Genomic DNA, 17,020 nt, shown 5'->3' on the forward strand with positions numbered 1-17,020 from the left:
ATTACGAGTGCAGTTAGATCTATTGTTTTTCAGCAAAGTGCTCTATTAATGAGCGTCATTTCTCAAAATGTATGAAGAAGGTTAAACATTCATGATAGTTTTTGCTGTGTGAAGAAGATAACGATTAGATACATTAATATAACATATTAATATGCTCGGATCTACTCAACAATACTGTTTTATGATCTTTCAGCACAAAGAGCCAGATTGCACTCTTCTGTATAAAGCATTTCAACAGAAGGTCAGTATGATTCACATCCAAGTGGCTAACAGATTTTAGGAGAAAACAATATCGTAAGAAAAACATCATGCAATGAAGAGCACAGGATGTGGGCTTTGCTTTGATTAAAAGAGCAAGGTGTAGAATAAAGGCCAGTTAAAGTGTTGTGTCCATATGGCCCAGAAGCCCCGAGGCTGTCGGCCTACACTGGGGGCCTCGGCACTCTTCCCTCTCCATGGGACCCCAGCTGGTGAAAGAAACCCCATTTACTTCCCTGTGCTGCTTCAGCCACCATTATGGACCTTGGCTGTGGCTCAGCCACTCTCTGCCATAATTAACAGCACCAAAGCCACAACAATTACAGCCCCGCACCACACATACACTCTGAATTAAAGAATGAGCTAATAGGAACAAAAACAGAGGGAGCCACAAGAACCTTGAGATGACTGCTATTCTTCCGAATGGAATAAAAAGTAAAATTGTTGTGCTCCAAGCCCACAATCATTAGCCTGTAATTAGTTTACACAGTGCTCCCAGTTAAATGGCAAAATACGGTAATTAACACATGACAGAAAATCAAAGGCTACTTTGTAAGCATATGAGAAATAAGAGCCAGGGGCTCAGGCGCTGTGTACAGATTGCATTTGTTGTAAATGAATGGTTTACCATTGATTAAATACATTTTATTTGTTCTAAATAGATCCAAGATGAAACCAGGATTTATATTTTCAGGAAAAACAAATGAATTCTTGCAACATCGCATTTGCAATTTAGACTTTATTTTACAGAGAGCTCAGATCCATCTAATGAGTGTAACAGATGTAAAAAGCTCAGTATAGCAAATATTAATGTAACTTGTATTTAAACTATTCAGTTCTGTTCTATACAAAGTTACTGATACAGTGACAATTCACAGCAGCCATCACAAAGAACTTTACATGCTAAGGTAACAACTAAGGCGAAAACCTCACTCAAGCTGCAGAGTAAAAGTATCAAAATACACATTACTTTGGGAAAGCCTTGAATCTCCCCCCATTTCTTTAAATTTCATTTTAAAGGATGTATTTTCTCCTAATTTCCTAAGTGATCTTGAGCAATATTTCTCTAGACTTTTTGAAGTTTTTCTTTGGTTGCTTCTTCCCTTATTTTCAGTCCAGTCCTTGCAACTGGCCATCTTCAGAAGAATATTTTTTTCTTACTTTTTTTTGTTGAGCCACACAACAAGCAACTCAGCAAAGTATCAATTGTAAATTGTATCTTTAGGAACTTTGTTACTAGCTGCTGTCACATAAACACAATTTGCTTCCAATTCTTTAACCGAATCTACAAAAAATGACATAAAATTAAAAAAAACTATCTGCAGCACATGAACAGCAGATGAAAGTCCTTAAGAAATGTGAGAAAATCCAATAAAGACCTGAGCCAGGGACTGAGAGATACATTTGACACTTTAGTTGATCTATTTGCTGTCCCATTAGAAATGATCCCAGTGGAAAGGTTGCTGCCAAGAAGCGATTCTTAAGAAAGAAAAATTACACAAGTACTAGACTGAAAATCAGTGGCAACAGGTCTTAAAAAGCAGTGAACCAAATTTGAAGATTTTGGTTTAAATCGCTGTTAGTATGGACGGAGGAGGTCAGGATCCACCATCTGTAAAAGCTGATTTGCAACATCCAAAGAAGAGCTTCAAGAAGCCTATTGCAACAAAGTCTTCCTAAAGGTGGTGATACCAAATGTTGATTTTCAATGTTGTTAGAATGGTATAAACTCTGTTTATGCCTTATATACTGTATTTATTTGTATGTATGTAGACATTTCAATAAGTCACTGCACTTGTTTTCTTAGGAAAATATAAAAATGAGGGGGTGACTCAAGAGTTTTGCACAGTACTATACGGATAGGCAACAGTATGTTAAATACACTATGTGTACCGTGATTTGTTACTGTTGGATGAGTTAAAGCACTCTAGGTTATGTGTGTGTTTCAGGATATATCTATATGTATAAAATATGTATAAAATTAAAAAATGTCATCTATTGATTTACTGTTCTGAGGCTCCTGGGATGACGTTTAAAATACTGTACTAAGGGAATCAGCATTGCCACTGACCCCAGGGTGAAAAATGACATCTCTTTGACCCTAATGTGACATACACTTTTGTTCCTTCAGTGACAGAAGTGAATCTAACCCTTTTTTGGGGCTCTCTCTTCTTCTGAACACCTGGGCACAGTCTGGACTTTAATATCCAGTCGCTACTGTAGTGTTATCTGTTAACTATTTAGTTGTTACCATGTTAACTTAAAGTGGGAGATTCCTCATGGGTGCTGTAATAATAATCGCAATAAACTTTATTTGTATTGTGTTTTTGCAAAACCACTGCTTTGGAGAGAGCCATAAAAACAGGATATAATAGTAAAAAAAACATAAATTTGGTGAGATGTAATAAGGAAAAGTAATCAAAAAAGAAAAACAGAAACTCCAAATTCAAACTCATTTAATAAAACATTGCATAAAATTGAGTGTAAAATTATGCTCAAAAATTTTAAGTCACAGGAAGATTGACATAATGCTCTGAGTCACATCTTTACCTGAATGCATTTTGGGTTCCACAGCTCCGGACCGTAACGATGATACTCCTGCAGAGCCCACTTATAGCAACTAAGATGGCATGTATCACAATATGCTGTACCGTGGCTGCCACCCTCTGAGTCAATCTTGAAGAGCCAGCGCTGCACATCAGTGTTTTGAGTCATAAGCTCTGCCAGTGTTTCATGAAGCTTGACCAAGATTGAAAAATGTGCAAACTAATTTAACACAAACATTAGGAGGGAAAATGTATTATGTTTTCATCTGTTACTGAGCAGTGATGAAGGACTGTGTAATGCAGTATTTGGTGTCTGACCTGGTTTAGCGAGTAGATGTCTCCTTGACCAGGTGGCACATCGACCTCTGCCCCCACAAAAATTCTCCTCCCTCCAGATTTGGTGCTGTAGTGTTGAGCAATAGCAGGTTCTGGACCCAGGATTGGTAGCCCTAACTCATCAGCTACCGCCAGGTCATCCACGTGGGCAATTCCACCCACAATATAGGCATGCTTCCCCTGGATCAGGTTTCTGATGTGCTTCAGGGTTTGTGGACTGTACTTCAGAAGTGTAGACAGGCACATGTTATGGGTCTGGAAGAGAAGAGGGGAGGACGATTTTCAAAGCGGAGCGTTTTCACTGTCTCTTCCAAGGGTTGTTTCTTGACCTGATTTATCACTGTGTACACAAAACAGATCTATTATTGAAATAGCCAGCAGGGTTTTGACCTCTCCTGTATTCTAGCAGGTTGAATTGATAAAAGCTGCCTGTGGGAGGCCTCCCCTATCCTTCACATCTTTAATGTGTGCTCCCAATGAGCTCCTTGGGAATACAACTAATTACTTCACATCTGTATTTATTTGATCCACATGGAATTATCCCTTCTGTCACTGGCAGAATGCGCTGCCAGCCATGGGTAGCAGTGATTCATCTCAGCAACACGTCTGGCACAGTTTAACAACAAAACAGCAGGAAAATCAATAAAAAGAATGAAGAAGACCATGTCATGTTGCACATTCAATCTAGCGCAAAATGATGGAATAAGATGGATAGAATGGCTGGATGTGCAAAGATAAATATAGCAACAGCTTCACTTTTATAGCAGTGAGATACTCAGAACTATTAAAAATACAGCCTTTAAATGTAATGATGAGTTAATTAAACCACCCACTATGGAATTTAATCATCTGCTGAACAACATCTGAAAACACCCTCAGTTAAATTCAGTAAAACTTGCAAAATATGTAGAGTTTTGGTTTGACAAGTAGAAAGAAAGATGAAAAAATGTTAGACAGAGTGTAGCGCTATAACAACAACCTCCTTTGGTACCCTCTAGAGGATAATTTATAAACTACAAACGCTTGTGGCATCTATAAATATATAGTAAGCAGATTTCTGTGCTCAAAAGGCACATTGTTATCATGTTAATACTTAAAAGTTGCAAGTAAATTGGTGAATACTGTCATCCTTACTGGGAAATAATCTACAGCCTCAGGTGTGAGGATGATGTAGCGTCTCACGGAGGATGAGGCTCGAGCGGTCCTGGTATCAGCCCCATCTGTGGCTCCATCACACTTCAGGAGGCTGGTGTAATAGTCCAAGATGTCGTTTCCCAGATGCTGGGGACATATGTAGATCACCTCCACATTTTCATCTACAATTACACAAAGAGTGTTTTACAAATGGCATGTTTACAGATATGAACAATAAAAAAACGTAAGCTGTGCAGCTTACCTCTAATATCACACAACCTGCTCATTTGGATGTTCTGTAGGATGTCAAAGCCTCTCAAGTTCAGTCGTTTCCTCTGAGAGTATCCTGTCAGAAAAATGTTATATGTTATCTAACAGTTTAAAAATCTGTAGCTCTGTACAACTACTGATAATGCGTGTGTTACTAGACTTGGGGATGAGGGACTTAAGTCTAATCACACTGTAGTGCAATCCGATGATTAATTTAGCTTAATAACTAGCAGGTGCTGTGCCTGTCGCGTGCTGGGAGTCCTGCTGCACCATGTCCAGCCACCACTGAACTACATTCAGTGATACCGCCAGGATTTTAGCCCATGTATGTCTGGATTTCTGCCTGAGAGAGAATCCTCAACTGAATCAAGGTAATTAAATGATTGGATTCATGCTAATTAACAACAATGGGGTTCAACTTTCTAATTATCCTTGCTCACACAGCACTCTCTGTAGTCACCCCAAGTGCAAATAAAGCATTCCATCTGCTAGTAATTAGGCTTAATAATTTTAGACAATCGCTCAATGATTTACAATGCACATGCCTGATTACTGTCTAAATGTGGATGCTGTGGTGAAATTAGAACAAGAACCGATCCTAGATTGCACTCTGTGTTTAGCGTGAAAAACACAACAGCGATTCCTCTTTTGTGTCTTTTTTTTCTGCCTTTTTTTTTGCGCAGCAATAAAATAAGACCTTTGTGCCGCTTGTAAATATTCACCATAATGGCTTTTCATTTGCTTAATCTACAAATTAAATGGCGATTGAGACTAAATTGTTCAGTTCCCTGGCATGGGGACTGTCATCATCCTGTGAGTGCTTTCCTGCAGAGAGTCATTTGAACGAGACAGAGTGCCTGCACCAGGGCCACAGACTGGGGCAGCAGAGTGGTGAGACCGGGGGTGACTGCTGCTAGATCAGATGTGCTTGTGTGTGTGCAGCAGGCAAAGAAAGCTACCTAATGAAGGGATGTGGATAATGGTCCTCTTGAAGGACTGGATGCGTTTCCAGTTGGCTGCCAGATGCTGGGGACGGAAAAAAGGAGCGATCAGAGATGGGATCGCCAGAGCGTATGCACACACACACATACACACACAAATCATCATATCATTGCATAGCTAAAACACATCAAGCCAATCTCTCTCTGGGCTCACAGAAGCAAACCAAGCATAAAATACCACCGTAATTAAATTAAGCGTTTACTTTAGGAACATCTTCTCACAATTAATTCAATCAGCAAGGTACATGATGCTACTGCCAGGGGAAGATTAGCAGGCTTAATTACCAGGGTATGAATGCTTTAAGAGTGAGAACATACATTTAGTGCATGTATACACACACAGTAATGGTAAAACTAAATGAGGTTTTAGGCACTAATTAATATTATGTCAGCGCTCTAGAAGATGTTCAGCCAGATGACACAGAGACATGACATCTACAAGAAAAGGGAAAAGGATTACAGAATATTACGTATGTAGAACAATTGAACTGTCACAGCAGTCTTTTAAATAGAAACACTGTTTTATTTCCCATGTCTAAGATTACAAGTTAACGTAGTTAAGTATACGTCATGCATTCTGCCATGTTAAGGAGATGTTAAAATATTTGGAGATACTGAACATAAACTTTGGGAAGCCTGCCTGGAAGTCTTCAATGAAGAAAATCAGTCTTTTCAGCCTAATAAATAAAAAAACGAACTTGTTTTTAACTGCAGTTCTGGTGTAGATTATATGTACCGTCACTCTTTTGCATCTCTTAAATTATGCCAGTGCGATTAGAACATGTTTACTGTTTATTTACACGTTAAAATTCACAGTAACATATTATTTTTGAATGAAGAAAAAATCCCTTTCCAGTATGTGGGCAATATATAAAACACATTCTCTGAACAATATTTGATTTTCTTCACCTAAATCTGCCTTGTAGCTTACTGAAAAACGCAGAAGCCATGACTATGTAAATATATTTTATTTCATACTAGTGGAATAACATTCATTAGTTGTTCATTAGATCAGGATTGATACTTAATAGCACAAATCATGCTCACTTGCTAAAAAGTGTGGCATTTTTAAAAGCAGAAAGATATATTTTTTAATATTTCCTAAATTAATCTAAGGTTGTAAAAAACTGGTAAACAGGTAAAAGTGCTACAGACACTGTAGAGAGCTGTCCTATCTTATAAGAATATCAATCCTCTCTGGGGTGAAGAGAAGTAGCCTTGTGCTTGATCGACAAAGAACACAATTGATGTGGCACTGAGAAAATACATAATCAATTTTTTTCATTAAATCAGATGTTGAGTATCAGAAGAGAGAGAGGGGAAACCTTTCCCTTTTAGAGATCAAATAACTAACAAATGCCAAAACACGTATTTCATTTTTATAACATTTCATCATATGTGTAGTAATTATTACTTGAACTGTAACAGACAATCAGCTGATTGTCCCTAGGCTTTGTAGCCTTCATTACCACTGTTTCTGCTTCAGTCTTCTTTTACAGTGTGGCTATACTTATATTTATTGTCTTCATCCCGTCCACTTTTCCATTGTCTTTTTGTTTTCTCCTTAAACTTTACTAAAATGTGTATATCTGGGTTTGTTTCTTTAAATCTCACACTGTAAGTACTAGAGAAATGCATTTTTTACCACTGTAAACAATTGTCTATAACACTGCATCTTAGCATAGCATTACATGGCTTCTGTCCAAATTTCTAAAATTGTCTTGGTGTTCTAGAAATGACCATGTGCCTTAAAAAATGCTTGTAAAATACAGAACATTTATACTAAACAGAATCACAATGTGCAACCTTATTTTAATGAAAAGGAATCCATTTACAGTCAAAGGACAAATATCAATGGATTCATTGGATTTGGAGAAATTGAGAGAATAGTCAAGAAAACAGGTACCAGAGCATTATTAGGTAAAAGAGAGATGGAAGCGAGAAAGTAGCATCACCTGTGCTCGGCTGCGGCTGTTTTCCAGCTGACTAAAACGCCGAGCCTGCAGGGCCTTCCTGACACGGCACAGCTGAGCGTGCATCAACCATGAGATGGCAATGGTGCCCGCCGCCCACTTGCGGCGACAGTGGCACAAGTAGGCTGTCCGGGCTAAGTAGCGCCTCCAGGAGGACTGGATGTGGATGGCAGCGGCCTCGATGCCTCCCTCTCCCTTGTAGCGCTGACCTGGGTGCGAGATGAGTTCTGAAACCTCCTCCCAGTTTTCTAGCACTGAGAGGACAGGCATCGCTGAAGGAGCCTTACTCCAACCACTATCCCAAACATGGCTCAGCTCCACCAGGCGCTCTCCACCCACTTTGGCTAAGGGCACAGCAAACTCCCTGAGCAGTTTTTGCAGGGCCTCTAGAACATCAACCACACTGCTCCAGCACAAGACAAAACACTGCTTGAAATGACAGAAGTCTGCAGCCATTGGGTCGACCTGTCCACTTCTGATTGTAAAAAGGTACCTGGGGATATCTACAGGCAGGCTCTAAAGAGGAAACAAGTGAGAGACACCCAGCTTAGTTATTAATAACAGTGTTACAATTCATGAAAATGTTGGTTTTTAGCACCTACTATTTTTGAATTAGTGTACCTGAGGACTTCTAGGAACCATGCTCTTGGAAGTTGTGGCGAAAGCTGGTGTCTCAGTGGGTGTGCAGTCTTTGTCTGCTCTTAAATAAGTGGATTCAGCTTTTGTTTTACATACTGGCTGTTCGTGGCACGTGGACTTTGAATCTATCAGGGCAAAATTCACAGAAAGACCCAGATACATTTTAAAAGTGATCAGAAGTCAAATCAAGCATCAGCTATCTCTTCAAGAACAGAGTCATTGAGATATTTAACCTAAAATCATGAAAGAAAAACTAAAACAGCTAGAAGGATGAGACAAAAAACATAATAGCTTTGGCAAAGCTGATGGACTTTTATCCAGATTCTTAAAAGTTTGGTATTCTAAAAAGTAGAACTTTTAGCAAAGATAAATGACATTTTCCATAAAAGACATTTTTTAATATTCCCTAAATAATAAATTCAAGGTTAATGTAAAAAGCAGACAGAAACAGGAAAAACTGCTACAGACTCTGTAGAGCGCTGTCCCATCTTTGAAAAATATCAATCTTCTCTGGGATAAAGAGATGCAGCCTTGTAGTCGATCGACACAGAACACAAATTTGGATGTGGCACTGTCCTCGTTCATCCTCTCCCAGGATTAAGAAAATATATATAATAGTATCTAAACTTAATACTACTAACTTAATATAAAAATTTATATGATTTGGAGTTTGACACTATAGAGTATTGTGGAATTACTGACTTGATCAAAGTTTCCGCAAACATTAAGCAAACACAGAATGTCAAAAGATGTTTGTCTGGAGTATAAAAGATGAGGAGATGGTGTAGGGGTGGTGAAATGCTGCTAACCTGTCCAAAAGTCTTCTTTGGGAACTACCAGGATGTGATGGCCCTTTGATTCAGCTCCTTGAAGATTCACCACAGAGCCAGAGATTATCCTGTCACCTTTTGCCTGAACAGAAGATTTTCGCAACATCAGTGACTGCACATCAGATGTAAACACAACCAACAAAACGCTGCCTGACATTACCTGCTACTGTCCACATTAAAACCCATCTGTCCCATTAGACATGAAAACATTTTCTAGGGGAATAAGTATAAACAAGCGGTTCAGGATAGCATGCTTTATCAGAAACAACAGGTTTGCTGCATTCATTAAGAATTTAGAAAAGTGCCACTGGCAATAGGACCTTCGCTGTAACTCACTGTCAATCATAGTTATTCAAATCTGTTAACCTTAAACATTTTAATTCATAACACTGGATTACAATAAAAATAAAACAAGATTTATTGGCCTAATTTCAGTATGAATTTGTTGTGACTACATTTAAACATTTCACAACTCATAAAACAGAAAGTTTGTGCTCCTCCAGATTTGTCACCTAATGTCCTTTCTTTTGTTCTTCTCAGACCACTGAGCTCTTTGACAGACCACAGGTAGCAGCCAGGTGCAGTGAGATTCTCCCCTCAAAGGCACACATCTGTTTCAGATGAGGTTGGGAAAAAGGTGGCACCCTTTGTAAAATTGCTAAAATGCAAACGCTCATTGCCTGGCATGGGTATGGAGAGAAGAAGAGCTGGCCTGAGTTGCAGGAGATGGTAGCAGGCAGAGAGCCAGTGGTTAGCAGTTGGGGAAGCTACGGCTGTCTTATTGGCATGCTGGACCAGGTATCCACTTCTGTCTTGAGACAGCTGTAAACCAGTAGCCCGTAGCACAGCAATCAGGCGCCTGTTACTTTAGAAGAATGCTGATGTGCTGCAATCTGCTGCTTTCCGCTTTCTGCAGCCAGCAATTCCATCTCTCCTATATCAGAGTGACAGTCTTGGCCTATGTTTCTTGTGTCAGGTAGAGATTCCCAAAAACATATCAGAAAAGTGTGTAAAATAGATCTAAAACTAATGCCGACCTTTGCAAAGATTAATTTGTTTGCTGTGACAAGTGCTGGATGTCATCCCTAAGCCAAGTGACCTTTACGTCACAGACTGTCTGAACATGAGACTTGAGGCATCTATTAATACAGAACACTACCATCACTCTTCACTCCAGCACACACTGTCTATTGGAAGGATTAGAGAGTAAGTATCGGGGAAAAGAACAATGATATCTAATTCACCACAGGTGCAGCAGAAACTTTTCTCACTGTACAAAGCAAATACCCGGAGGAAATAATTATTATTTCATGATTAAACTCTGACAAAACTATGATTATAGCCGAGATTTCATGCAGTGAATGGTGTTCTTTCCAGCGGTAAGACTGAAATGCCCCATGAAAACATTTCAAATATAATTAGAAAACATTGAGCCTGATGTCTGCAACAAATGAAAAGTCGAAATTCTCTTTTGTGGTTCCGTTTTACAAAGCCACTGCAAATTATCTGTCAGCTACTTTGTGTAGAGTATTCAATCCGACAAACTGTAGCACATAATTTTTGGAGAAAAAAACAACTATCGACATAATAAACAGATTCAAAGGCTCCAGAGAAAAGTTGACTAAAGTGGCAAGTTCACAGGGTTTATTTTAGACCCACCTGTGATAAATAATACATCACAATAAGAATAACTGGATTAAGAGTTGTTTATGTTATAACATTATGTATATGATCAGTAAATGTAATACCATGTTTATACTTCATTTGAAAGACCCTATGGCTTTCTGTAAGGTGTAGTTTCTAAAGAAATCATGCATGATAGCAAACTACAAGTACAGGTTATTCTACATTTATGGAATATTACTTACCTCATTTGCTCTCTTCCTGTGAGTATCAGTAAGCAATTTCCCAGATTTCTGATGCCTAATGGATCTTTTGTTTGGCAAACACATGTTCAATGCTAACTTGTCCTGAAACAGAGAAAGGAAAAAAAATCAGAAATTGTAATAGAAGATGCACTCTCATTAGTCTATTCATTAGGTATACCTCATCAGTACCAGGTTGAACCCCCTTTTGAATCATAGCTGCCTTAATTCATCATGGCACAAGTTTCATCAAGGGGCTGCAAACATTCCTCAGAGACTTTGACAGCATCACGCCACTAATACAGATCTGTTGCATCCCAGAGGTGCTCTGTTTAAGATCATGTGACTGTTGAGACCATTTGAGTACAGTGAACTCATTGTCATGTTCAAGAAACCACTTTGAGGTGAACAATCTTTGTGACATGGTGCATAATCCTGCTGGAAGCAGCCATCTGAAGATGGTTACACTGTAACCGTAAAGTGATGGATCAACTCAAAGGAGTCTGGCTATTCTCCTCTGATCCAGAGAACTGTCGCTCACTGTATATTTTCTCTCTTTCAGACAATCCTCTGTATACCTTATAGAGATGGTTGTGCAGGAAAATCCCAGTAAACTAGCAATTTGTGAAATACTCAGAACAGACCGCCTGGCGCCAACAATGCTACGTCCAGAGATCATCTTGCCCATTCTGACGCTCAGTTTGAATTTCAGCAGGTGATTTTGTACATTCCTAAATGCACCAAGTTGCTGCCGTGTGATTGGGCTATTGATATTTGCATTGACATGCTGTTAATGCAAACAGGTGTACCTAATAATTTTTCCAATGAGCGTGTAAATAGTTAGGATTTTTGCTAAACAAAAAAGGTATCAATCCTTGCCCGCTTTTACCTTCCCTATCGTATTGCACGTGTTTAGCTTGTACACACCCTCATTAATTGAAAAAAGGTCATTTATTATCCTTTTTTAAAGTTTCTGAATGCACATAATAATCTACCTGTTCCCCTGCTGGAGCTCCTGGAAGGTTTTCTCTCTGTTTCTTCACATCTGAGATTTTCTCCAGACAAGGAGTCCTGTGTAAAGACTTTCTTTCAGACTCACAATCCCAATTAACCAGAATTCACAACAATTCTAAACATATTTAATCAAATTTGCAAAAAGGTAATGGTTGAGCAAAATATTCCCACTAAAAATACTACTTACCATTTAGAAATAGTCTTTTTTTGTAAATCTTCAATGGGAGGAAGAACCAGCTGCTGCTTATTCACTGTTTTCAAACAATCCTCTGCATGTTTCTACAGACAGTCAAGAACTTATTAACTGTCGGTTCTTACGTGTACTATGTTTCACTTAAGTCTCTTTATTTAATATAAATGCTACTGTGCGTGAAGATTTCTCACCCTGATGTTCAGGGCCTGAGTGTTCAGTGTTGTCCTCCCCTCACTGACAGTCACTTTCTCAAGACTAGGTTTGAGTTGTCTTAAATCGTCTTCCACCTGCAATACAGTCATAAAATGTAAATACTCCAGAAAATGACCTAAAAACAGCATACACGAGTTTGATGATTTAGCGAAAGGCAAGATAAGTCAAGGAAACTTTACCCGAACCGAAACAGCTCCCGACTTGTCTTCCTTTTTAACCACTTCGGACATTTTTTTTCATCATTATTTAAGGGTTTGTAACTGAAATATATATAGCACAATGGCGAACTGTACTAGTTACCCCAATGACTTTTCTACAGTCATTGAGTTACCCACTGTTAGCGAAACAATTAGCTTGTCACCAGTGAAAGTTTCTGATTCGGTACACGTAACCTTGACGACGAGACACCGTGCAGCTCATTTCTTCCTGGAGTTTGACAGTCAGGCATATAAGGGTCACGTCTAAGTAAATAATTGTTTATCCCAATGCTCCAATCCCATTGCCACATAACCATGGCCTTTACTTTAATCACCTTCTAAAACATATCAGCTGATGTTAGATTTGTTCACAGTGTCCCTCCACTTCACATAAACGCAGAGTGCAATTTTTTGATTTTGCTTTTTAAATAATTATCATTATCATCATCCTTATTATTATTATTATTATTATTATTACTTAGTTTCAATGATGGATCGAAAAATATTTTTACAATTAAACGTCACAAGACTGTTTAACGTGCACCGGAAGAGGCCGGTCAGAGTTGAAAGGTCTCCCAAGTTTTCCATCGTAACGCTAAGCTAATAGCTGAAGAAGCTTTCTCTCCAATTTATAATTAAAATGTCAGCTTCAGAAGAAAACACAGAAATAGCCACCCCATGTGTGCTTGTCACTAGCTGTGACAGCGAGTTTAAAGAAGAAGAACTAATCAAACGTAAGTTAAGGTGAAAATAACATAATAGTAAGGAAGCTAACGTTAAACAGAGCTAACTAAGCGATAGCATCTGGAAGCCCTTTTATGTCTTTTTCTCGGGTTAATAGCGAATTTCTTCAAGGCGTCTAAGCCATTTTATGTCCTTTACTTTCGCCAGGCTGATATACAAGCGATATGGTAATGCTAATTAAGGTTAATACTATTCCTGTTGCTTGAGCTTTCACCGTGAGAAGCTTAGCTTGACGTCTTTGTTCGTGTAGATCAACAGATTTGTTTTTGTCTCAGAAATCCTCAGTACGAAGACTTTACCCGAGCCGACAAAGCGAGAGGAAACAGTGGTCTGGTACCCTTGGACCATCAACAACAAGTATTATACGGCAGATGTCAGTCTCTGTGTTGTATCAAGCACTTTTCACATGTCGTCAGAGATTGCCCAGTCCATGCAAGCTTTCATCGCTTATTTTGACAGCAAAGCGGTATGTGACATAAGAAGTTATATTTATAAGTCTAAACAGCACGTTTCTTCATGCCTTTATATCATCCATTATGTTTGCAGAAAGATGGGCTGCAAAAGCTACAACCTTGGATCCCGTTAGTGGAAGATCTTGCGCCAGAGGTGCTCATCCTGGTCTGTGACAGAGTCTGTGAAAATGGTCAGTTTTTTTGCTCTGCATGTGGCTTGCAGAAAACACTGTCTTACATATAAGTCGTGGGGGATACAACTTCTAATTTATGTTGTAGGAGTCACCAGACATGAAGCGCAGCAGTGGTGTTTGGCTCATGCATTTGAGCTCGTAGAACTCAATCCTCAGGAGCTCCCAGATGAGGATGGTGAGTTTCTCAAATGGGAGAAATGAGCAGTGACATCACCCAGATTTATATCTCAATTCTTTGTGTTTTGATAATATTTTCACCCGCATTCACACTATTCTGTTTTCTCTATCAGACGACTTTCCAGAATCCACAGGTGTAAAGAGAATTGTTCAGGCTCTCAATGCAAATGTGTGGTCCAGCGTGGAAATGAAGGATGGTAAGATGACATAACCTTTGATTTAACTACTACATACTCTGTGTATGCATGTATGGCATGTGACAGTTTACATCTCTAACAGGGCACAATCAGGGCTTTGGTCTGATGAGCAGTTTGGTGGCTTCCAGACATAACAACCCACGCACCTGCCAAGATCCACCAGTCAGTGGAGTTTTCCTTTTTTGATAATGATCGATTTATTTAGGTTTTAACAGTATTTTTTCAGGCATTTTCTTGCTTGCTTGCTTGCTTGAATCAATACAATTTAAATTTATGTTTTTTTAAAGTCGTTTTTGTGGAGGCATGCTGATCCAAGCTGTTTTATTTTTTTTTGGTAGTCTTCCAGCTTACCAGTAGAGGGCACCGTTAACAATGAGGAGCCTAACCATACAGAAAGTACTACAAATACAGACACACAGGAAGAGGCAGTAGTTGGTAAGCGAATGCCTTGTGATAGAATTTTCTTTACTAAGTCGTGAATCAATTTTTCTCAGATTCCTCAAAATACTGCTGCTGGAACTGTTAGTTATGTGTATAAACATAAAATTTTTTGATCTCTCTCAGATGCAATGACTGATTTGGACATTCAGGAGCTCGCTAACCTCACAACTGGAGATGTAGATGTTGATAACTTTGAACGGCTTTTTACCAAATTAAAGGAGATGAAAGGTAAATGGGAGAATTTTAAAAAAGATATGCAAATCTTGTTTTTTCTTTCTTTCTTTCTTTCTTTCTTTTTTTTATTTAAAGGTATGTTGTCCCTGTGGAGGTTAAATATTTTCTATAGAGTTCACTTTGAATAGCTAAGTGAGCATCTTTGATGTATTTAGCTTTTGTTTTTCATTATATTTTCAAAATAGTTTGATGCATTTCAGATGATTACTTTAACTAATAAAAAGAAAGTGATTATGATAAAAAGTTTAAGCCCCCATGGTCAGTACTTTGTAAGCAACACATCTTACCATTCTTGTTTGTTGGATTTTCACCCTTTCTTTGCAAACATCTTTCAGTTTTGTCAGATCTTTGTTCTGGCCTGCACAGCTTCTTTAAACTCCATCAACTGTTGAAGATGTTTAGCTCAGGAAATTTCAAGAACCACTGACAAATCTTCAGTGTTCGTCACTCAGTAGTTGTTGTTGGATTTTGAGGTGTTTTTCGGATTGTTAAAATGTTGTTAAACAACATCATCTTTTTTTATCTTGAGCTTTTTGTTTGCAGATACTGCAGTGCAGAATTTGTGGTGTATAATTGAATCCATCCTTCCTCTATCTTGTGCCAGTGGCTGTAACACAAGCCATCCACCCATATGCTTAACAGTTAAAGAGATCATTAGGTTTATTTAGATGTTCATTTGAAAACTTCTGATGCTTTTAATTATCTCTTCCACGAAGGTCGTGGTTGTACAAGTAGATTAAAGCACAGTCTGCTCAATTTTCCTGAAGTTCCTTTGTTTTCATCACAGGGTTTTGATTCTAGCAATCCTACGATTAGATCTCTTAAAGTGTTTTTTTTTGCTTTGTTTTCCAGACATAACTTTGATGTCCCTCCTTTCTTTTTAAGTACAGTAAATCAGTTCCATTAATTCCAGTTCCAGCTGAGTAAAGGCCTTCTTAAAGCAATATCCTGAATTGTGGGCATAAAATTTTTAATCTTCAAAAGACAAGGCGCTCTTACTTAGTAGAGGACTCAATGGCTGATTATTGTAGGAATAATATTTTAGGAGTCAGAATATGTATGCAAGTCTTGAAATGTGCATTGCCCAAGTTTCCAGAACAATTACTATGAACAAGCCAAAGCACAGACAAGCTAGTTACCTTCAGGATTTCTGAGATTACTAAGATTTTGGAATACTTACATTACACAAAAACTCTAGTCTTGCATTCAAGGTTTCAGAAACAAACAAAAAACAACAAATCAACTTTTCATCAGGAGTGCTCAAATATTTGGATGCCAGTGCACCTGATGTCATTGTGGCTGACTGATGATTTTGGTCTTCTCTATTTTAAACCTACAGACAAAGCTTCTTCATTACCCCACGAGCAGAGAAAAGTTCACGCAGAAAAGGTAAGTTTTTTTTTTCTTTAGTGTTTTAATTTAACCCTTCATTAGTTCAATACATGATCTGTTTACCCACAATCTGCTTTCTAGGTGGCAAAAGCATTTTGGATGGCCATCGGTGGTGATGAAGATGAGATAGATGGGTTATCATCGGGAGAAGAAAGCTAAAAGTAGCTGGCTGTAACTTGGACTCCTTTCACCTGATCCTCCTGTTTTTCTTGGGGCTTCCACAAGATTCAGCATCCCGTGACATCCTGCTTGCACTTGGAAAGTGGAGATGCTTACAGATGGCACTGTGGGCATTAGTATATTTAGAAACTGTGGATTCTTAACATGAAATGATGTATTGAAAAAACAGATGGGAATTCCTGATTGCAAGAAAAGCAAATGAGTGGCCCTGATCCTCAATCTACTCCCCTGGGTTCCTCACTATACTTTAGCCCTAAGTGAACCTCAGCACGTGATGGTGTTGAAGGTGGGGAAAGACATGAAATGTATGTGGTTTGTGTATTTGTTATTAGGTACATTGATACATATATTTTAAAGGTAAATGATGTGCCTTATCCTAAAAAGACATAATGCACACTGGAATAAATTAACACAAAACCTTGTGATTTTAATATTTAGTGAGTATGGTTTATTTGTTGTGAACACTCACATGGGTTCACAATCTCTATTCAACTTAAATAAAAGGATATGTGTATTATGCTTTGCGATTAACTCTGCAGT

At 38.5% G+C, this 17,020-nt stretch overlaps 2 protein-coding genes across 2 annotated transcripts in view; one reads left to right on the forward strand and one right to left on the reverse strand.

Annotated features, from left to right (window-relative positions):
- Positions 1–12,636, reverse strand: part of iqch (IQ motif containing H) — a 22,261-nt gene extending 9,625 nt beyond the window's left edge. The window contains exons 1-13 of the mRNA XM_080870768.1: positions 12,452–12,636; positions 12,251–12,346; positions 12,054–12,145; positions 11,848–11,923; positions 10,856–10,957; positions 8,967–9,069; positions 8,140–8,282; positions 7,501–8,034; positions 5,504–5,570; positions 4,537–4,620; positions 4,275–4,456; positions 3,123–3,395; positions 2,809–2,997 (exon numbers count right to left, since the gene is read on the reverse strand). Coding sequence (XP_080726894.1) covers positions 2,809–2,997; positions 3,123–3,395; positions 4,275–4,456; positions 4,537–4,620; positions 5,504–5,570; positions 7,501–8,034; positions 8,140–8,282; positions 8,967–9,069; positions 10,856–10,957; positions 11,848–11,923; positions 12,054–12,145; positions 12,251–12,346; positions 12,452–12,502 — 1,992 coding nt within the window. The 5' untranslated portion in view covers positions 12,503–12,636. The remainder of the gene's footprint in view (positions 1–2,808; positions 2,998–3,122; positions 3,396–4,274; positions 4,457–4,536; positions 4,621–5,503; positions 5,571–7,500; positions 8,035–8,139; positions 8,283–8,966; positions 9,070–10,855; positions 10,958–11,847; positions 11,924–12,053; positions 12,146–12,250; positions 12,347–12,451) is intronic.
- Positions 12,637–13,026: 390 nt separating this feature from the next.
- Positions 13,027–16,911, forward strand: aagab (alpha and gamma adaptin binding protein). Its single transcript, XM_080870791.1, has 10 exons — positions 13,027–13,203; positions 13,489–13,679; positions 13,760–13,856; positions 13,945–14,034; positions 14,150–14,233; positions 14,316–14,395; positions 14,572–14,668; positions 14,798–14,902; positions 16,248–16,297; positions 16,382–16,911. Exons 1-10 carry the CDS (start codon positions 13,110–13,112, stop codon positions 16,457–16,459), a joined length of 966 nt encoding a protein of 321 aa, XP_080726917.1. The 5' UTR covers positions 13,027–13,109; the 3' UTR covers positions 16,460–16,911.
- The last annotated feature ends 109 nt before the right edge of the window (positions 16,912–17,020 follow it).

Source organism: Rhamphochromis sp. 'chilingali' (assembly GCF_963969265.1).
Source record: "Rhamphochromis sp. 'chilingali' genome assembly, chromosome: 2".
Taxonomy (NCBI): Eukaryota; Metazoa; Chordata; class Actinopteri; order Cichliformes; family Cichlidae; genus Rhamphochromis; species Rhamphochromis sp. 'chilingali'.